The sequence below is a fragment of the Panthera tigris genome, chromosome D3, assembly GCF_018350195.1.
Source record: "Panthera tigris isolate Pti1 chromosome D3, P.tigris_Pti1_mat1.1, whole genome shotgun sequence".
In the NCBI taxonomy this organism is placed as follows: Eukaryota; Metazoa; Chordata; class Mammalia; order Carnivora; family Felidae; genus Panthera; species Panthera tigris.
In genome coordinates, this window is record NC_056671.1 from 78,203,871 (window position 1) to 78,226,373 (window position 22,503).

General features: G+C 38.6%; 1 protein-coding gene across 1 annotated transcript in view; it reads left to right on the forward strand.

The window, feature by feature from the left end:
- The window catches only part of LOC102958633 (glutamate decarboxylase 1-like), a 36,967-nt gene that overhangs the window by 11,509 nt on the left and 2,955 nt on the right, over nucleotides 1-22,503 (forward strand). Inside the window, 11 exon segments of the mRNA XM_015536799.1 lie at nucleotides 1,367-1,457; nucleotides 4,774-4,886; nucleotides 5,207-5,322; nucleotides 6,869-6,948; nucleotides 8,525-8,579; nucleotides 9,503-9,567; nucleotides 9,569-9,611; nucleotides 10,816-10,886; nucleotides 10,990-11,069; nucleotides 15,143-15,312; nucleotides 21,112-21,219. Coding sequence (XP_015392285.1) covers nucleotides 1,367-1,457; nucleotides 4,774-4,886; nucleotides 5,207-5,322; nucleotides 6,869-6,948; nucleotides 8,525-8,579; nucleotides 9,503-9,567; nucleotides 9,569-9,611; nucleotides 10,816-10,886; nucleotides 10,990-11,069; nucleotides 15,143-15,312; nucleotides 21,112-21,219 — 992 coding nt within the window.

A 22,503-nucleotide genomic window follows, 5' to 3' on the forward strand; every position in this document is an offset into this window, starting at 1 on the left:
TACTTTTAGAATTAACTACGCGGGCATAGGGGCTCCGCAAGTAGGGGTAAGTGAGTGGAGGGGAAGGTGACTCACAAAGAGTTGTGATGCTGGTCATTGTTAAGACACGTTGTCAAAGAAGTGCAAAGAACAATCTATTTTGGAGCTCAGGAGGAGATTAATTTGTTTTAATGTGTATTTATTTTGCGGGAGAGAAAAAGAGAAAGAGTGAGTCGGGGGAGGTCAGGGAGAGAGGGAGAGAGAGAATCCCAAGCACACTCCACACTGTCAGCACAAAGTCCAACGTGGGGCTCAATCCCACGAACCGTGAGATCACGACCTGAGTTGAAATCTAGAGTCCCATGAGTAACTGACTGAGCCACCCAGGTTCCCCAGGAAGAGATTAAGTTAAACTGATTGAATATAGAATGTTCAATTTGGTATCTAATGTTTGATGCTTTTTTTTTTTTAAGTTTGTTTTCGAGAGAGACAGAGACAGCACAAGTGGGGGGTTGTGCAGACAGAGAGGGAGAAAGAGAGAACCCCAAGCAGGCTCCGCCCTGTCAGCACAGAGCCCATCGTGGGGCTCGAACTCATGAAACTGTGAGACCATGACCTGAGCTGAAAACAAGAGTCAGGTGCTTGCTTAACCGACTCAGGCACCCAGGCGCCCCTTGATGTTCTTCATTAATACAAATCCTCAAAAATTCTTTGTAAAAAGGACCTGATATTTTGTCCAAAAACACTGAAGCAGCTTTTGAGAAAAAAATTATTTAATCTTTCGGGTGGTGACTTCCCCACTCACTGGGGTAGTTTTATGCATCCCGCCCTTGGTCTTTCTACTTCAGACACAGGATGGGTTCCTCACCCTCAAGCTTACGAGCTCGTTCTCAACTCAGCGACTTGACTTCTCCCAAGCTGCTCTTCATACCCATATTGGGTCTCCTTCACTCTTTGTCTGGAAGCAAACTTTTGATCTGACCTGAAAGATCACTTCCTCCAAGAAGCCTGTCCTAGAGATTAGCTCGCCGGCTCTCCTGATTGTCTTACGCTCCCTGGGAATGGTCTTAAAACATCCTGATCTTTTCTTCTGTGCTTTCTACAATCGCAGTTAAACACATTTGTGTCATTATTTATTTGATGAATACCTTTTTCTTCCACTGGTCAGTAAGATCCACACGGTAGTGCCTTGTTTACTACTGTGTCCCCAAAGCTGAGCACTGTCCCTGCATGTGATAGTTCTCAGCAATATTTATTGAATGAAATAATCCGTTTACGTGTGCTCGATCGATGAATACCTGTTAACTGAGAAACTGCTCTGAAATTGAACCACTCTTTAGCCCTATGTTTTTATTTTGGCTCATTTGTAATTTTGTCTTTTATCTAGGGCATCCTCGCTTTTTTAACCAGCTGTCCAGTGGGCTAGATGTGGTCGGACTTGCCGGGGCATGGTTGACAGCCACTGCCAATACCAACACGTGAGTATTCTCCAGGGCCTAAGGAGTGTGAGAGCCGGAGACGTGCGTAAGGAAGAGTGAAGATCGAGGTTGTACATTTTGCTGGATACGATGCTTGCCGTAACAAATACAAATAGTTGGTACCCTGAGGGAAACGCAAAGAAGCCGCTGCCTGTTCCCCGGGTAACGTGTTTGAGATTTGCTCAGTCCTCTGGACAGCCTCTAGAAACTCTCAGGATCTGAGTTCCCCGGTAAGTAGTACAGGTCAGTTGGTCAGCCTGGGTTACTAGTGTGCAGACCATGAGTGAGTCCAGTTCTGGGGTTGGAATCATTGAAACGCTACCCCAAACAGCCCATAGCACATGTAGCCAGATACATACCCAAGTATTTGGGAAGTTGCCTGAATATAAATTAGAACCTGAATCTGATCAAAGCCTGAAGAAAGTAAACTTTTAAAGGAAATCTAAATCCAGCTCCAACGTGATTCGTTAAAAATTCGATCTTTGGGGGACCTGGGTGGCTCAGTTGGTTAGGCGTCCAGCTTTGGTTCAGGTCATGGCCTCACAGTCCATGGGTTCGAGCCCCACATCTGGCTCTGTGCTGACAGCTCAGAGCCTGGAGTCTGCATTGCATTCTGTGTCTCCCTCTCTCTCTGTCCCTCCCCCACTGGCACTGTCTCTCTTTCTCTCAAAGATAAGCGTTAAAAAAAATTGGACCTTTGCCACAACAAAACTATTGTCCATACAAAAATTAGATCTACTGCTAATGTGTTCTGAAGGAAAGTTAATTTTAGGGGAATATTTTTCAAGGTTAAAAGGACAGGGAAATGATTGGGTATGAAATTGAAAGGAATAGTCTGTGTCAAATGTTAATATAATTTAACTAGCAATCAAAAGGGAGAGCTGGTAGGAATTTAAACTTTAAAACCAAGAACTAAATGTTTATGAGGAGAGACTGCTTCAGAATGTGGAACAACTAAGGCTTGCTTTAACTGTTTAGTTATCATTTGGGTCTTAATGGTGCATAGTTCATGGTAGTAGTCAGAATTTTGTAGATATGAAATGCAAACATAAATGGCTTACACAAATGACTGCTATTTTTAATTTTCATTGCTTGATTATGGTCCTTAAAACATGCATAGGGTAATATGCTACTTAAAAAAAATTTATTGCTTGGGGCGCCTGGGTGGCTCAGTTGGTTAAGCATCTGACTCTTGATTTTGACTTAGGTCATGATTTCACCATTTGTGAGTTCGAGCCCCACATCAGGCTCTGTGCTGACAGCACTGAGCCTGCTTGGGATTCTCTCTCTCTCTCTCTCTCTCTCTGCTCCTCCCCCACTCGTATGTGTGCACACTCTCTCTCAGAATAAATAAACTTTAAAAACAGCAACTTTCTTTGTTATATAGATTATTACATAAACTCAGTTTATACATTTTCCTCCATTGTTTAGAATCCCATTGTTGTGAGACTTAATCATTCTCTAAGTGAAGAAAATAGACATTCTTGATGGAAGCAGAAAAAGAGTAGAAAGAACACATGAGAGGTGGAAGGAGAGAGGTTAATAATAAAGGGAGAGAAAGGATTTCAGACAGCCTTCTTTACCTTCAGGGTGTCTTCATTTTTAATGAATGAAGATCTCTTACCCTAATCTGGGATAGCATAAAGCCTGTGAGGTGGAAATAAGGAGAACCTGATTCCAGTCCCTAATTCTACCACCTACAGTGCTGGGAGGTTTAGTGCATCTCTGTTGTCTGAAAATAATAATGCCCTACTCCATTGAGCTGAGGTAGGATCAGAAAGGCAATGTGCGTGTGTGTTGAGATTGGCATAGCAAATGCTGGCAGAAATGAAGCCTTGTTGAAATACCAGTGTGTGAGATTTGCTTCTTGTTTCTTTTGGAACTAGAATCTTAATTCCCATAGGCAATGGGTTTCCTTCCTGGGTCTCTGTGCACAGCCCCTGGGCAAGAGCTTGTGTGTTACTACTTTTTTTTAGGCCGGGCCATCTGAGAAGAGGGGTTGAGGGAAGATGAAGGGAGTCAGCACGGGACTGAAGAGCAACATGAGGGAAATTATAGACCTGGCTACCCCTTAAGTATCAGCAGAAGCGAATGCTTCATCTCCTGGGGGGTAGTGCCCTTATAAATGACTGCTTCAAAGGGCAGTCCATCTGTAGGGAACAGAGGAAAGAACAGATTGTCATCCAGGTCTCTTATGGCCAAAGGACTGCACTGTGGGATGTTAACTTCCCCATGGTTGGGCATTCTTGGGACTCCCAGAAGATTCCATGACTTGTCATGCATGCCTGGATGCAAAAAGAGACCCTGGGGCTGGAAGTCAGTGCCTGCCTTGCAGGTGGGAGGCGATTCTCTGTTGGGCCGTGGGTGTATCTGAGTGAAAGTGGTCACAGCAATGGCTGGGCCTGAATATTCTCCAAAGGCTTTAGAGACAGAGCAAGCTGAGACCATCTGAAATGGCACATAAATGGAGTCTGAGACTGGTAGCTCTATATAAGAACACCTACAAGGGTCTTTAAAAGGTGTTTGAGGACAAAGAAAAGAATTCCTTGAAAATAACTGAAGCTACTCTTTGATTTCAGAACCAACATAAGTACCTCATTGCTTACTGCATATGGTATGTATAGAGAAAAACTTACAGCTTTCTTTTTGATCTTAGCTGCTGCTTTTTGTGGAAGGGACTCTAATATCAGTGTGACTCAGAGGAGAGTCCCCATCGTCATGCTCTCTGACTTCTTGTTCATGGGGCCATATTGTTCTTGCCTTGAACTATCTACTTGCTTCGAGCTGTTACTGAAAACAGAATAGTTTTTAGCCCCCCCCCCCTTTTTTTTTGGTGTGCTTGCCCAAAGTACAATTCTTAGGTAGAAAATATTTTCCCAGAAAAGATTTCCCCAGAAAATCTTTTTGAGAAAAGGCTTTTTTCTACCTATTTCATGTTCTGCAAAACACTGTAGCTCTAGATCTCTTTTTAACTTGCCATATCTATCTATCTATCTATCTATCTATCTATCTATCTATCTATCTATAAGTGGGCATTTTCTGGCTCTAACAGTAATGTGTATATTCAAAATTCCTTTTAGTGGGAGAGAAATTCCCAGCTACTGCACAATACAATGGAATCCATGATCCTTTCTTTGTAGCACTAATATACTCTTAATCTGGAAGGGGCGATTTGAAGCATACAAATTGTAACTATTTCTTGTACAGTCTGCTATAGAATACAAAAAATTGTATATAACCTTATCTAGCACATGACTTTATTTATCCTTTTCCATTTTATATAATTCACAGTCGAATTTCTATATATGTAATATAGGTTTACATATGAAATAGCTCCGGTATTTACTATCATGAAGATGATTCTTCTTAAGAAAATGTATGGAATTATCGGCTGGGGAGAAACAGAAGCAGACGGAATATTTGCACCTGGTAAGAAAAAGCAAGACATCATTTTTCTGAGCTAAATGAAACATATATTCAGAGACGCTCAAAGTATATTTGAACTAATGCTATTATTTTTAAGAGATTCATAAGTCATTGTGTTAGCTACAGTTGCCAGCAAAATTTCCACAAATCTAAAAGTTATGAATTGTGTGATATTTCTCTCAACACGTTTAAGGAAAGATATTCTTGAAATCACGTCAGTGATTTGGCAACACTTTAGTTTCAGAAAGCACTCAAGTTGTCATGATTTTAGTGACCATTTCTGATTTTTGAAATTGGGTTAACAATCACTATTTCTCTTCTAGGAGGAAGTATCTCTAACCTCTATGGTATATTAGTAGCTCGTTATAAGCAATATCCAGAGATAAAAAGACAAGGCATGACCGCACTTCCGTGTTGTGTGTTATTTGTTTCTGAACAAGTAAGTATCAAGTCTAGATTCTTCCATCTTTTAAGAATCTTCTGAGGTAAACTGTAAAGTTATTGAAAGATGGAGAATATTAGCTTCGCTCTAACATTAGAGAGATTCAGTAATCTCTGTATCTGTGTCTGCCTATTGATATTGGAAAGACTAAAAAACAACTTTCTGTCAACATGGGCTCTAGCCTATAATGGTGCAGATAATTCAAGATTAAAATTTAATTTCAAAATATGAGAAACTAACAAAAATGTGATTATAAATATAAAGCATTCTGCTATCTTTACCAAGAAAAAATCAAACTATGAAAATTTTAAAGACTTGATTTAGTGATTCCCTTTATCACTGAATGAAGAGAACAAGAATGTGATTGATATCTTATTTTTCCAGTGAGGGTCAAAGGAATTAGTAAAAAAGAAAGGCTCATTTTTGTAGACCAGGACCTCAGCCAAATGTTTCAGATATTGACAATGTATCCACTGATGTCTCCTTTGGTTTTAATGTTCCAATCTTGTGCTCCTTTAAAAACAAATTGATTCATCCCTTTAATAAATCTGGTTGCTTTTTTCTTTTCTGCCTAGCAACAGTTGTGAGATTAAAATGTAATAGTAGTCCCACTTTGACAATTCTACCTAAAAGTACCTGGAAACACAGGGTTGTCTTTGAAATGTTTCTGTGTTTGCAATATGCTTCTATGACCAAATTCAAACTGGCATTGTATATATGCATATTATCAAGTTGGAGACCACTGATGCATATTTAATGATATTACTATAAAACTTAATGTAACTTAAGATGCTTGTTTGCAAATGTCTTTTTCATCATTTGACATATAATTTTTATATATAATGAGTAAATATGCTGAAACTCCATAATGTAGATTAAAAAAAAAATCATTTCCTATTTAATTGGTGCATTCTCTGTTGAAATGAAACTGAGTTAGGGTTTTACGTTTGCGCATTTTTTTCCTTTCATATATCTAGTCTTTTCCTGGCAGCTAAAAACAACCAGGTCCAAGTTTGTATCTGAGCTGCTGATACCTTACATCAGGCAGAATGATGCAGGGAAATAGCAGTTACCTAGAAGGCAAGAAATTATAAAGTTGGTGGCAAAGTCAAAATCAAGAGTTCCAGGCATCAGAAGAATCAAGGCATTTCTCCAAGCCTCACGCCTTAAAAAAAGGTCTGCATTGCAACAGGTACAGCTATCTGGAACATGTAAGGTTTTTATTACTGGAGAATATTAACACTAGATCTATATCGGACATGATTTTTTATGTATATGGAGAACTAGCATATTCAAACTCCCACTGCCTGTAAAGTGTGTTCTGTGCTCGTGCCTTCTCAAAGAGGCGTCACAACCTTCTTCACCTGAAAAACTGTCAAGACCAGGGTCTGGAAATACGCCTTGAGACCTGTACGTGTGTATATACGTGTATATATGCACAAACTCATTCAAAGCTATGTGTATAAGCCCCCAAATGCTCTAGTGTAAATGATCATTTAATGCAGAGAAGTTAATACCTTTCCTATTTCCATTTTTGCCCAAGGGTCATTATTCAGTAAAAAAAGCTGCAGCTATTCTTGGTATTGAAACTGACAACGTAATTGAAGTAAAATGTGATGAAAGGTATGTTTCTAACACGTTCTCAAAAATTTATTATTGTCATTATGCTTCACAGATTAAAGAATAATCTATAGGTTTCCTATTCCAATTTTTAGCAAGAATACTCCCCCAGGTTAGTTTCCCCCCCCCCAGGTTAGTTTTAATAAATTTTAACTGCAGCAATTATGAAAGAAGCACCAAAGTCATCTTATCCTACTCTTAAAATTTCTTTACTAAATATAGCCTATACAAGTGGGACTGTCACATATCTTCCCTGTTTTAAGTATATTGAATTACGTGTACTATAAATAAACATAAAAATATAGTAATGTTTGTAGATAAAAATTCAACTGCCTTAGCAATCTACAAAGCAAAAATACATTTATATTTTCTTTGAATACCACCTTAAAACATAAATAATATTACAAATATTGCATATATTCTGGAAGATCATTTTTATGGATGTCAAACTTATTCATACATCAATTCTATGTTGTGTTCTGTAACTTGCTTTAATTTTTTTTTTTTTTTTTGGTTTGGGAATGTGTTATAAATCTTAAAAAAATTTTTTTTAATGTTTATATATTTTTGAGAGAGAGAGAGAGAAAGAGAGAGCGAGCGAGCGAGCACAAGTGGGGAGGGACACAGAGAGAAGGAGACACAGAATCCGAAGCAGGCTTCAGGCTCTCAGCTGTCAGCACAGAGCCCGATGCGGGGCTCGAGCTCACAAACCATGAGACCATGACCTGAACTGAAGTCGGACACTTAAATAACTGAGCCACCCAGGTGCCCCTGTCTTAGAAATCTTATCCCTTTCCTTATTCTCTTTTCAATAACTTTGGAGTTTTCCATTTTATGTATGTAAAATAATTTTATAAATCTTATTTTTAAAGAAATTTAAGGGTTTCCCCCTAGATTTTAATATGTAAGAACAATGATTAAATTAATATGATTATATAAATATATTTGAGAGTCTGTGTTTGAATATCTCACATGAATTCCTAGAAACTGAATTATTGGTTCAAAGAACATCTGCATTTACAATTTCATAAAATTTTTCATTTGCTTTTCAAACATTTTAGAGTCAATTGATACTCTTATCTGCATATCATCAATGTGAATATTATCAATACCTTTATAATTGAAAATTCTGATAGACAAAAATGTTTTGTTGTTTGAAACAATGGCTATTTTTTAAAAAAAATTTAATGTTTATTTATTTTTTGAGAGAGACAGAGACAGAGTGCAAGCAGGGGAGGGGCAGAGAGAGAGGGGAGGGCAGAGGATCCAAATCAGGCCCTGTGCTAACAGCAGAGAGCCCGATGTGGGGCTTGAACCCACAAGCATGAGATCATGACATGAGCTGAAGTCGGATGCCCAACCAACTGAGTCACCCAGGTGACCCGCCAAGCATTCTTTAATTCAACGTGATATTTAACATTGGTTTTTTGGGACTGAACATTTACCGAATATCTGTTTACTCACATATAAATACCTCACTAAAAACTAATTATTTTAGCCTTGCATATCATTTATTCTTCTCGTTGGTAGAATTGGTTTATTTGCTCATAATAAATCGACATATATTTGTATGTTTAAGGGGAAAGATGATTCCAGCTGAGTTAGAGAAAAATATATTACAAGCTAAGAAAAAGGTAGGTTCTATCTACAGCTCCATACTTAACGTGCAAATGCATTTTTATTTTCTTTACCTATTTTCATTAGCAGAAAACAACTGGTAAGGTAATCGCTGAAAGAAGTAAATAATCCCTAAATGAAGGAAATTAAAAAAAAATTTTTTTTAATGTTTATTTATTTTTGAGAGAGATAGAGCATGAGTGGTAGAGGGGCAGAGAGAGATTGGGAGACACAGAATCTGAAGCAGGTGCCAGGCTCTGAGCTGTCAGCACTGGGCCCGACCGAACCATGAGATCATGAGCTGAGCCAGGGTCAGACACTTGACTGACTGAGCCACCCAGGTGCCCAGGAAATTCTTTTTTTTTTTTTTTAATGTTTATTTATTTTGAGAGCGAGAACATGAGCAGAGGAGGAGGCAGAGAGAGAGGGTGGGAGAGAATCCAAAGCAGGCTCTGTGCTGTCAGCACAGAGCCCAATGAGGGGCTCAATCCCACAAACAAAGGGACCATGACCTGAGTCAAAATCAAGAGTCAGAGGCTTAACTGACTGAGCCACCCAGACACCCTAGGGAATTCTTTATAAAATTAAAGTGAAACAAGTAACATGGCAATATTTCTCTAATAGTTTTCTGTCAAATATCAAATGGAAAGTTATCAGGACTAAGTAAAGGAATTGGGTCACATCTATTTTTGTGGTATTATTTTGTGAAAACAAATTTGGAGAGAAATAATAGTAAATGACACTCAGAGGCAGTGATCTGAGTTCATCTCACGGTTTCACTACTTTCCCCAGTACTGGAAGTACCTCGGAGTGTTTGAAATGATTAGATACTTAGTGTTTCGGTCCAGGCCATCCTGCTTCCTGATGCCCTGATGGTGATGTAATGGTAGGATTTCTGTGGACCTCCTGAGACCAAGGATTCAGCTTCTGTCATCACCAGGGCCACATTCCCTTTTGTGTCACCGCCTCCGCTGGCAGCACAGTGTTCGGGGCCTTTGACCCTCTCCACGGATATTTGCGAGGTGCACAGACTCTGGATGCACATGGATGTAAGTCCCTTCCTTCCGTCTGGCCCATAATTTCCCCTTGAGAAAATGTATCCTATGAACAATCCTTAAAATCGTTTAATTAGCATTGCAGGTAAGATGAAAAGTTCTCTGGAAACTAATTTTTATAATGATTCAAAGAGACTTAATACCTAAGTATGGAAAGACCACAAATGTATCAAGTGTTTGAAAAGAGTCCAGACCCCTATCAATATTCAACCTACAATTTAAAACATCGTTTTGAAGAAATAGTTAAACCTGATTAAAAATTTGTTTTTAACATTTATTTATCATTGACAGACAGAGAGACACAGAGCGTGAGCAGGGGAGGGGTAGAGAGAGGGAGAGACACAGAATCTGAGGTCGGCTCTAGGCTCTGAGCTGTCAGCACAGAGCCCGACATGGGGCTCGAACTCACGAACTGTGAGATCACGACCTGAGACGAAGTCAGTTGCTCAACCGAGTGAGCCACCCAGGCACCCCTAAAGCTGACTTCAAATCAAAAGAAGGTTTAGCCCATTACTCTGAATAAACATTTTTAAATTAATACCTACTAAGGAAATCACAATTTTTTAAAAGTTTACTTATTTATTTATTTTTGAGAGAACAAGTGGGGGAGGGGCAGAGAGAGAGAGAGAGAGGGAGACAGAGAATCCCAAGCAGGCTCCCCACTGACAGCAAAGAACCTGACACAGGGCTCCAACTCATCAACTGTGAGATCATGACCTGAGCAAAAATCAAGATTTGGATTCTTAAACAACTGACCCACCTAGGCATCCTAAGGAAATCACAATTTTTGATGCTATTGACTTCGTTCAATGATTTGGGGCAAACCTTTTTTTGGCTTTGATGAGAGATGGACAAATTTAAAGTGACACAGTATGGTAGATTTGTTCATTTTTCTGTGGTCTTGCCAAATTCGATGCCAACTTTTCTTATCTGTCTCTGGAAATTATACAGAAGGTGTTGGAACTCATTAGAAACCTCAAACTTTCCTATGTCACGAATAGACAACGATAATTCATAAGAGGAAATTTTAAAGTGCATTGTTCTTATAAGTAACATAATGATAGCCAAGTTTATAATTATCTAACATAGCAATTAGAGCTTCATCAACCTTTGAAATAAATTTAACATGGGAAAAAGCCACTGATGCTATTTAAAGAGAAATAATTAATATAAGAACACATATCCTTTGTATCTGTAGGCAGCTTGGGGGGGGTGGGGTGGATTGCTGTTGTCCAGAAACCACTCCCATAAACTCAGTGGCATTGAAAGGTGAGACCCGCACCATTTTTTGTGAAAATCAAAATAACATATGCAGGATTCTGTTCTCTTTCATTAGACTCTAAGCACTAATTGGAGCTGTTTTATCACCTAGGGCCCACTCTGTGACCTGGAATCCACATAAACTCATGGGCGTCCCCCTTCAGCGCTCTGCTATCCTGATCCGGGGAAAAAGTAAATGCTTTCTATTTTTAAGTAGAGCTATCATGGATATCTTGGTAATGACTAGCTTCGCCGTGAATGTTTAAAACCAAAATAATTATGGCCTCCCCGAATTAACACAGTGCAGCACAATTTGCCCTACTACAGAAAACGGATCCTTCCCCCTTAATCTTTAAGTAGCAGCCACCGGGTAATGGAAGGTGCCACAAAACCAGAGTGGTAAACACAGGTGGTAACCCAGTGTGTGGATAAGATCCGGGCCGACACAATGGACAGTGATGAGGTCTATAGAAGACTTGATCATTCATGCCCCGCTTATTAAAAATGCCTTGAACAAACAAAATATCTCTTAGGGATCAAATTTGGCCCACTGGCCCATTTGGCGTCTCGGATTATAGGGCCAGAAATATGGCTCATTTTAAATGTAGAGAACGATGAGTAACTGCAATACATTTTCAGCATAGAAAGCACAGATTTATGGGTTGCATGACATGATTTTCTGCTAATATGTTTTTGCATTTTATCTCCATCAATAGTAAATGCAAGGCTACACAAAGAGATAAGCCCATGATCTCCTCCAAGGAGAGATACAATTATAAAATTCAACCTGGGAATCCTTATCTCCATGTAGTTGTCAGAAATGCAAATGCATTTTATGTAGTTTCATTTATAACTTTGTCTTCTTTCGCCCTGACTCACAAGCAATTCAAAGAGTTTGGATTAAAAAACAAAAAAAAGTGTCTGTGTTCCTATTACAAACCGCCTTCACTAGCACGCCTCACTTTTTATTTTTTTTTAATTTATTTTTATTTGGTTTTCAAAAGTATTTAAATTCCAGTGAGTTAACATACAGTGTAATATTAGTTTCAATTAGTGTGCAATATAGTGATTCAACACTTCATACAACAGCCGGCGCTTATCACAAATGTGGCCCATCACCTATTTAACCCGTCCCTCCCCCCCACTTCCTCTCTGGTAACCGTCAGTTTTTCTCTATAGTTAAGTCTGTTTCTTGGTTTGCCTCTCTCTCAAGCATAAAAAAGGATGAAATCTTGCCATTTGCAACGACAGAGACGGAACTAGAGAGTATTATGCTAAGCAAAGAAGTCAGTCTGAGAAAGACAAATTTCACTCATAAGTGGAATTTAAGAAACTCACTCACCCTTGAGTACTCAGCACCCACTTTGTCTCTTCGGAGAGAATCTTCACTGTCTCCTAGCCTAGAAGGTTCTCAGCAACGCAGACTGGAACTTTTAGCTCTGCTTTAGATTCTGTTCAGCTGGCCACATGGCAGCAATATTCCTTCAATATCCCATCAATAAAATGGCAGCTCACCCATGTTTGAAGCCTGCAGATTAACAGGCTACTCCTTCCTGTCCACTCCTGAGTGTCCAGTACCCGGAAATTCTAGTCTGCCTTGCATATGTCTTCTTTAAGACGTGTCTGAGTTTGCTCCCCCTTCCTACCGCTAACAGGTATGTTTTCAACGTTCAGATTTCTGATACCTTTATGTTTAGGACTCAAATACCAATATTTTTCAGTCTTCCCTGATTTCTCCACCCATAGTGAGTATGTTGAAATAATCCATTTTATTCTATTATTACATGTTGTGTGTTCCTCAGAGAAGTTAAGTTGTTGTTTTCTTGTTTTATACTTCTTTTTTGTCTTTTCCTGAAGATAGATAGATGGTCGCTAGAGGTAGAGCAGAACCCCCAAACTACTCAGCTTTTACTGTTTTTAAGGTCATTGCTGGAAAATAAGCCTATTTTAGTGTAGCTTTAAATTAAGAGGGACATTTGATTTTTATCTTTTAAACCATTTGAGTGTCTCAGGTTGTACGTAACGCCATTTTGACTCATGCCTTAGTGAGCAGTGTAAACCAAGTATATTCAATATTAATGAATACATTTTCTGATGCTGAAAAGGCACCTACAGACACTATAAGTATATATATTTTGCTGTAATTGTACATAAAATACAATTAAAACTAATTTCCAATATCTTTTACTTCACTGTTGAAGGAGAAGGCAATGCCATTTGTTTAGAAATGAAGTGCTAATCATGTCAGTCTCTTTCATTCATAAGGACATTTTCATGGTGCAAAATTGAAACTCATTCAGTGGCTTCTCATTGCTTTTAGGATGGGATTAAAATCCCTGACATGATCCCCAAGGCCTGGGTGGTACATACCCTTCTCTGCTCTCCCATTCACCTTCTGCTTTCCTCTGCTTTTTGCCCTTGAGATCCTTTGACTTGCCCTTACTTCCTTTGCATGCATGCAGCCATGCAGCTTCTCACATATGACCTTGGCATGAGTTTTTCCTTCTGTCTATCAGGGTCTGGCTCTGCTTATGTCTCCCACACCCTCCCCCAACATCTTTCTTGTTTAGCTCTTACTGAACTCAAAAATGACTTTTACCCAGAAGACTTCACTTCCTAGACCTTCAGACTAAGTGAAATCCTTGATCCTTAGAATATTAGAATATTCTCTTGTAACACCCTGAAACTCCTCCATAGCATTTATCCTGGGTACAACTTCACATTCACATATGCCCCATTGTGTTTAGTACCGAACTCTGCCCTTACCCCACCCAACCTCCTGCAACCCAGATTGTAAAGTCAGCGGGGTAGAGGATTTTCACCCTTGCTTACCTCACACCCACTGACCCGGCAGCACGTGTCAGATTGTAGGTAAATATGACTAACTATAGCTTAATCGTCACATCAGAATAGATAAAACTTAAATATTGATTATACGGTTTTAAAGTTTTTTTAATATTTTTCCCATATTGTTCATATAAATCTATAAAGTATTTTAAATAGTTTCCAACTCTTGCCAAACATAACATTGAAAGGGGAGTTTGAAGTAGACTAGAGAGAAAATATTTACATGCGTAAGTAGGACACTTAGGATATAAAAACACAATGTACTCTTTTTTAAGGTATCATTTCTATTCCTTTTCCCCCAAATACTTCAATTTTTACCGTCACATTGTGCTCCTTTCCCTAGATCCACAAGCCTATTCTAAGGAAAGAAAAAAAAAAACAAAAAAAGTGTGAGATTTCTCCTTTGAAGTTGGGTTTCCACCAACTTCCAGAGAAATTGCCCTTTTGTCAGATCCCAGATTCATCACTATTTGGATATATGACCTTAAAAATTGCTTAATATGTTAAAGTATCAGTTTCCTCGATCTATAAAATTGATACAACAATAGGACCCATGCTATGAGTTTTCTGTGAGGCTCAAATGATGTGATATTTGTGAAGTGCCCAGTATGTAACAAACACATAATAAATCTATTGTTATTTGCTTCTTGCACAGAAGTTACGCTTGATGTACCTTTAAACGGTCCCCTGTCAGTGCACACAGATTTAGCCTCGCTTGTGCTGTTACAACACATACCCTTTGAGCAAAGCCTCTCTTTGCTGGGTGACGGGAAACATTTCTTTGCTCTAGTGATTACTTCTTAACCATCCGAAGCAAATGTTTCTCCATCCTTCAACACCGAAGAGGAACATTTTCAACATCTTTTACGTGAGAAGCACAAAATTAAGTGAGTGGATTACTTTATTCTCTACCTACCGAGACTAACAGGGCAGTGTGTTGACTGGCACCTATCGGCTGATTCATGGGATAGTTTCGTTCAAGTGAACGAGGCCCTCAATTCTCATTAAGACTTAATAATAGGAAATAATCTCAAAAGAGCAAAACATCGAGGGCTTTGAGAAGAGTTAAAGAAAAATGGATAAATTTTGTGTTAATCCAATTATACCACTTGTTCCAGATAAACCCAAAGAACAACAGGATATACCAAAATCCTAGAACAGTAACATATTTTTTTTATATAAAATAGACAAAATCCTATTTAAAAGTGCACACACTGAGTAATGTATAGAATTGTTAGGTCACTGTCTTCTACACCTGAAACCAATAGAACACTGTATGTTAAGTATACTGGAGTCAAGACACAAAAACTGAATACAGTTTAAAACATAAAATTAAAAAAACGAAGGTAACACAAAGTGCATGTAATTGAAATAAATAATGGTGGTTTCTTACTGAGAGGTATATTACCTACATGTAGACATATTACTCCTTTTTTAGGGTCTTCTGGAAGCATGCAACGAGATGCACGCTGCTTATCTTTTCCAGCCAGATAAACTCTACAATGTTGACTTTGACACTGGGGATAAAACTATTCAGCGTGGCCGACATGCTGATGTCTTTAAGCTATGGTTGATGTGGAAAGCAAAGGTAGGAGTTTGTCATTCCTTGTATTAGGTCCTGTTCATTTGGATGAAGAGTATAGACTATTCCTTTTTTTTTTTTTTTAGAGTTCTATTTGGGTGTCTTTTCCAAAGTTTTGTATTTTTCCACACATCTCTCAAGAAAAGCGCTGTATTTCTAACTGCAGATGACAAGCTTGGCTTCTCAGGTATAAATTCTAATGGGGGTGGAAAAAAATTTGGTATGTTCCATCATTATTATACGCTCTACCAAACCATGGGAATAAAAATCTATCAGGAATATAAACTTGTCCACAACTTTAAAAAAAAAACAAACTTTTTTCCCCCTCTACTAATTGGAAGTGTTAATAGTCAAGTGAACTTGAAGTCAATATAGATTCTTAGAGGTGAACCCTTATTTATCACACAGACGTACAATCTACCTTATAGTCAAGGTCAGCAGATAGTCTCTCCAAAGATGATAACAACAGCAGGACGTGTTCTGTGCCTTTCTCCTGCCCTTTGTTTATAAGCTTTAATTTAAATAATTGGCATGCTTTTAGAAGCTATTTCTATCATTCCAGTCCCAGTGCCCCATAGAAAGATGGACACTGGGTTCTGTGTAGGTGAAAGCTTTGACGTGAACTACCATCACCTATAATATCTTACCAACCCCTTCTACTTAATTTGAAGGTGTTGTTTTGGTTTTGGTTTTGGTTTTCGGTCAGAAACATACTACCACAAAACCAGAGACACCAATTTTTGTACAAGTCACCCAGCAATGACCTGACGTCTAGTCAACACTCTGACTCAAGATTACCAGTAACTCGGGGAGACACTCAGTCATTAGTTCGTCTTGGGAGTTTCACCAGTAATTTTTATTGTTCAAAGATATGCATTCTGTAAGTTCTTTTCCTGAAGATTTTTAAATAGCCAATTTGGAAATTTTGTTAAACTTGCTTTAAAAAATATTCCAAGGTCAAATTTTAACAAACACAAAGCTCCAAATTTTGTGTCGATCTCCCAGGCACCGATAATCCAAATATCCCTCAATCTGATTCGGTAAAGATTTTATTTATATAAATATTTTCATGAACTTCCTGAACTCTGTAAGAGGTTGCCAGTTCTGCCATAGCTTAGCTGTCCGTCACAGCATATACGGTGGCTTAGCTTAAATGGGCACATACACGTAGATATTTGCTATCAGGTCTATTCTTGAAGTCACAAATGCTCAATATGTATCACAACTTTAAAAAAATGATATATTTAAGGGATTATGCAAAGGATCATATAGTGTATCTATTCCTTTATAAAGTAAAGAAGTGGCATTCAAACTTTTTAACACAATCCACGCTAAGAAATACATTTTATGTTGTGGCCCAATAACATGTTCACAGACACATAATTAAAACAAGTTTCAGAAAAACACCTTCTCATATATGAAATCCTCTAATGTTTTCTATTTCACTCTATCTCGTTGAAAGAAAAGCTGGTGTGACCCACTTAACTGGTTCTATTACCCACAAATGGCCTAAGACATGCAGTTCAAAAGGCACAGATAAGCTCGTTTGGCCTGGATTGAGCCAGACCATCGGAGAATTGTGTACTTGAACCACCTCCTTTGGCCCTCTATAAAATAGACATGACCAATGAATTTTTAGTATTCGTATTTATTTCCTTCATCCTTCCTGTAAACACAAGGTTTCCCAGTCAGAGGGAGATCAACTGTTTACTTAGAGAATATCTCAGTGTCAGGTTCCCACACCCTGTTTCCACCTCAGGACAACATGGTGAGGCCATGGCACATCACCCTACATGTGCAAAGGAGATTTATTTTCCAGGAGAGGGATCCTGCAATCAGGCAACTGGAATCTTACACGTGAGCTGGCATACCCACTCTGAGAGAGAGGAAGGGAGGGAGAGAGAGAAAGGAAAGGAAAGAGAGTTTATGTCTACTCCTGAATGTTATGGAATCTTCTTTCGGTGTTGGAAAGAGTCTATGCCATTCAGCCCCAGAATGAGAGCATTTGACTCCTGGAGAGATAAGAAAGCTTTTATTACCCTTTCAATGGGAGCAGATGATTACATAAAACTCAGTATACACTGGAATGGAAATGCTTTTCCAACAAGAAAACATGTCTCACACTGGTAATCAAGTTCAGGAAATATCCATGGCAGGTTTGAAAGGGACGAGTTGACTTGCAAGTCTGAAAAATTCTGTTTTGTCCTCCTTTGCTCTAATTACACAATGGATACCTCATTGATGGTAGAAAGAGGAACCATAGTTAATGAAATTCATATTTTGTATAAGTAAAATTAATTACATAAAACTGTGATAATTTATAAAAATAAGAAGAAAATCATATAATAAGATTCTACAGACGTTAACTATATGTGCAAAAGCAAATATAATGTGAAAGCTTCTTTTTACATGGGTTTTCTACATGGGTTGGACTGGTCTTGGATTCATAAAATCAATGTGTTTTGGCCAGGAGAATGCTATCGGGAGATTAATTGTCCAAAAGCCCCATCTGCTTCTCTTAAATTCATAATTACATCTGCCCTGGGGCTGTTTTCCAAAGTTTTCTCCCAGCCAGTGACTGAGCATGTCAGGGTTTCTAAGGCATTCATTCCATTCCTGAGAAGCACAAGACTCTTCCGACAGCTGACTTAGTGCAAGGTCTCCCGGTGCCCTTTCTGAATTTTCCTACTGTCTTCCACACAGGTATTTTCACTAGTCAAATCCTGGCACCTTTAATCTCTTCATGATGTCTGCATTTTGGAGAACGTGGGCTAACAGAATCCAATCAAACTTAAACTAGAAGTGCCATTGTCTTTTATTATTATTATTATTATTATTATTATTATTATTATTTTAATGTTTATTCACTTTTTGAGAGACAGAGACATAGTGTGAGCAGGGCAGGGGCAGAGAGAGAGAGGGAGACACAGAATCCCAAGCAGGCTCCAGGCTCTGTGCTGACAGCAGAGAGCCCGACGTGGGGCTTGAACTCACAAACCGTGAGACCATGACCTGAGCCAAAGTCAGATACTTAACCAACTGAGCCACCCAGGCGCCCCTGCCATTGTCTTTAATATTCAATCTTTGCAGATTTTTTTTTTACAGAACTTAAAGATGCATTTGCAATATGGACACATACCATGATATTTTTTAATGTCCATTCAATATGCATGATTGCCACCAAAAGTTCTAAATGGAAAATTCTTGGAGATTAGTAAACACTATGGCAACCACTTCAGTGATCCTGGGCCCATTTCTTCAGAATCAAAAGTAGGAGGGACACCTGGGTGACTCAGTCAGTTGAGCATCTGACTTCGGCTCGGGTCATGATCTCATGGCTCATGGGTTCGCACCCTAGGTCAGGCTCAGAGCCTGGAGTCTGCTTCCGATTCTGTGTGTGTGTCTCTCTCTGCCCCTCCCCTGCTCATGCTCTTCCTCTCTCTCTCCAAAATAATAAGCAAACATAAAAAACAATTTTAGGGGCGCCTGGGTGGCTCAGTGGGTTAAGCGTCCGACTTCGGCTCAGGTCATGATCTCACGGTCCGTGAGTTCGAGCCCCGCGTCGGGCTCTGTGCTGACAGCTGGAGTCTGGAGCTTGCTTCGGATTCTGTCTCCCTCTCTCTCTGCCCCTCCTCTGCTTATGCTCTGTCTCTATCTCTCTCAAAAATAAACATTAAAAAATTTTTAATTTTTTTGAGAAGTAGGAACATTCTTCATCAATAATTTCTATTAACTTTTCTGCAAGGTTTTCTTCTCTCCTTTTGAACTGTTTATAGCTTTCCCCTGAACCAAACTGCCCTCCGCGAAAAATCTCTTGCATAATATCAGATGATGAAGTGGTTATCACAAGAAATTAGCCCATTGATACTTAATCATTCCTATTCTTACACGTTTCAAATGCTAACAATGTCTTTTCCAAATGAATCTTTGCTTAAAATTGTGAGAGTTGTTGGTTCTAACTACATATTCATATAATTAAATTTGTTACATATATGTGTATATATAAATATACATATTATACATATGTACATATTACACACAATATACATATATATTTGCTGTAGAGAAAGGCACTGAAGGCATCGAAAAGGACAAGGAGTGAAAGAAACAAATTCTGCGGGAAGCCAGTTTTGGTTTCAACATAAAGTGTGGCCTCTTGGGGCTCTTAGCACCCCCTCTTACTCAGTTGTGTTTACCTTGTACTTGCATCGAGAGTCCCAGAGCTCCCACATACCATAGGACCAGTGGGGTTCTGTGCTCATGGAACATTGCAAATGCTGTGCGTGAAGGGGATGGCAGACAGGGAAGTTCCATGTATCTCCTTAGCTTACATGCACGACCCATTGTCTCCTTAGGGACCCTTGACTTACTTTACTTACAAATACAAGTCCAAGGTAAAATGTTAAAGAATTTCAGGACAGCAATAGCGGAGAATTAAATTAAACGCCAAACCCTTCTGGAGTGTAGAGCCTGGGTGACTGCACAGGTTGTAAGCCCATGAAGCCAGCTCTGATTCCAAAGGCTTATGTATTGAGAATCCTCTAGAATAACTGTGAATGCATCTCAACTTTGGCAGTAGGTGTAAAGACCAAAGCAAAGAGATGAGTGAGGGAGCAATTTGAATAATGTGGGAGAGAATGACTGGGCCGGCAGAGCGGCAGTGGGTAGGTTAAGGTTTATTAGATTCTAATTACATTTTGAAGGTAAACATAATGAAATTTGCCAAAACATTAGATGTGGGGTATGAGAAAAAGGGGATGATCAAAGATATGAGAGCTTTAATGTTTTGGGTCTTAGTAACTAGAAGATCAAATTGACATATTATCGAGACTGGGAAGACTTTGGGAGAAACAAAATTGCGTAGAAAGATCAGGAGTTGACATGTCATTTTGAGAAGTTCATTAGTCATCTCAGTGGAGATTTGAATAAGCAGTTGAATATATATGTCTGAGGCTCAGAGATAAGGTCTCAGATGAAAATAAGTGGGAGAGTCACCCCCTGTATAGTGCTTAGTGCCACGAGACAAGCAGAAGTAACCACAGGCAAGCAGGTGGATGGAGACACAGACTTAGCAAGGTTTCTGTGCCTCGATTGCTCACTATATAGGGTTCTTCTAAGAGTAAGTTAAAACAAGTGTATAAAGCACTAAACTACATGCCTGGGATAGAGCAGAAGTTCAACAGCTGTTGACTTTTTTTGAGTTTGTTTATTCTGAGAGAGAGAAAAAGAGAGAGAAAGAGAAAGAGAGAGAATGAGCAGAGGAGGGGCAGAGAGAGAGAGAGGATCCCAAGCAGGCTCCACAATGTCAGCACAGAGCCAGATGAGGGGCTTTGTCTCACGAACGTGAGATCATGACCTGAGCCGAAGTCAGATGCTTAACCGACTGAGCCACCCAGGTGCCCCTGTTAATTTTTAAATACATTCTGCCTGTAAGTATGCCAAGGGCTTTATTTGTAGTATTTTCCCATTCTTTATTACATTACATATCATTTTTTAAAATTTGTTCTACATAGTAGACAGATGAAAATTACATGTCAAAATATTTAGAGAACACTTGTAGATCTAGGCAACTGAAGTGTAGAAAGCTAAGTAACTGGCCTTAAGTTCATGGACAGTAGGGCATCAAAGTGGGATGATGATCTGGAAATAAAAAGGAAGTGATAATGGAGGACACCTACTGGTAGGAAGATGATAATCACATTATTTATTTCAATAAGTACATTTAATTAATGTAAATCAATTTCAATGTAACTTAAAGGAATTTACATGAATGGAAACTTTATTTTGATTTTTTTTTAATTACAGGGAACCTGTGGCTTTGAGGCACAGATCAGCCGACACACGGAACTTGCAAAATACTTCTGTAAGATTTTAAAGAAAAAAGATAACTTTAAGCTCGTGTTTGATGCAGAGGTAAAGATGCCTTTTTTTAAAGTTTTTGATAGTTTAATGGATTTATACTTTTCTTGCTGAGTATTCTTACCTGAATCTTACCTGAGATCATTTTAAAAGTATACTTAACGATTATCATAAGTATGTTGTTTTATCTAAATGGAAATCATTTAGGTTTTAAAACCTTTTTCATATAAGTTCTATGTCTTACAAGCCAAAGGTCCAAAAGACTTATCTGGTGATTATATTCAATATTTTCATTTTTAGGACAATTAAAACTATTTGGTTATAATTGCTTTTCTGATTTCTCTGGCACAGAATAAGAGTTATGTAATTGTTCCTAGCTTTTTTCTTGTATGTTACAATATGCAGTTGGGTTTCTGGACAATAGATGATATGAGAGAAAGTGGACTTTAAATTATGATAATCTTTGGTAGATCATTATTATCAATACACTAAGGGGACGTTAATGAAAAAACAGATTTTTGCCAGCATTATGGCCATTTTCCTCTCTAAGTCCTAGTCAACCATCCATTGGCTTGAAGCCATGCGAGTAAGAGCAAATGTTTAGAAACAAACGTGCTTGGTCTGTCTTCAAAATTGTCTCCCTCTGACAAAACTATGATCTTAATTTCTGTGAGTCTCTTGCAGTCTTAAGTGGAAATTGGAAGCAAAGAAGTCTGTTTGTTTTTAATACTACACATGCTCTAATAGTTTATTTCCTCTCCAAAATAAGCTTAAATTTAAGTCAAGTATTCTTATGTTTTTAATCTATGTGAAAGGCGTCCAGACATTGAAGCCGGAAAACTTGAATTCATCTTGTAGGGCTAGCAGAGGTTAATTACATCTGTTAAAGATTTTGGAAACGAAAAGCCTCCTATCTGTCCCCACAGCCACTGCTTTAGCGAAGTCTTCTCCATTCTCTCCTGACTTACTATAACAGTTTAGGATTCTAATATCTAATATTCCTCTCTCTTCACTTGTTCTCTCCTCTAATCCACTGTCCACATCTCAACCCAAAGGATCTTTCTCAAATATGAAACTGGAACTATCATTGTTTAGTTAAAATATTTTGAGGAATGGTCATGGAACAGATGACTGAAGATCTCTGAGAGAACTGATAGACCAGGTGAGAATGATCTAACTAGATCGGAAAATCATCTAGAATTGTGGTATGAGGGCTTTTTGAGAAAGAAAGCAAGGATCTGAGAGAGACTGGGCACTCTGTGAGGACAGTGACGATTTCTGTTGTCTCTGTCTAGTGCCTGATGTCTACTGGGCCCTTAAAAACTATTTTTAAAAATA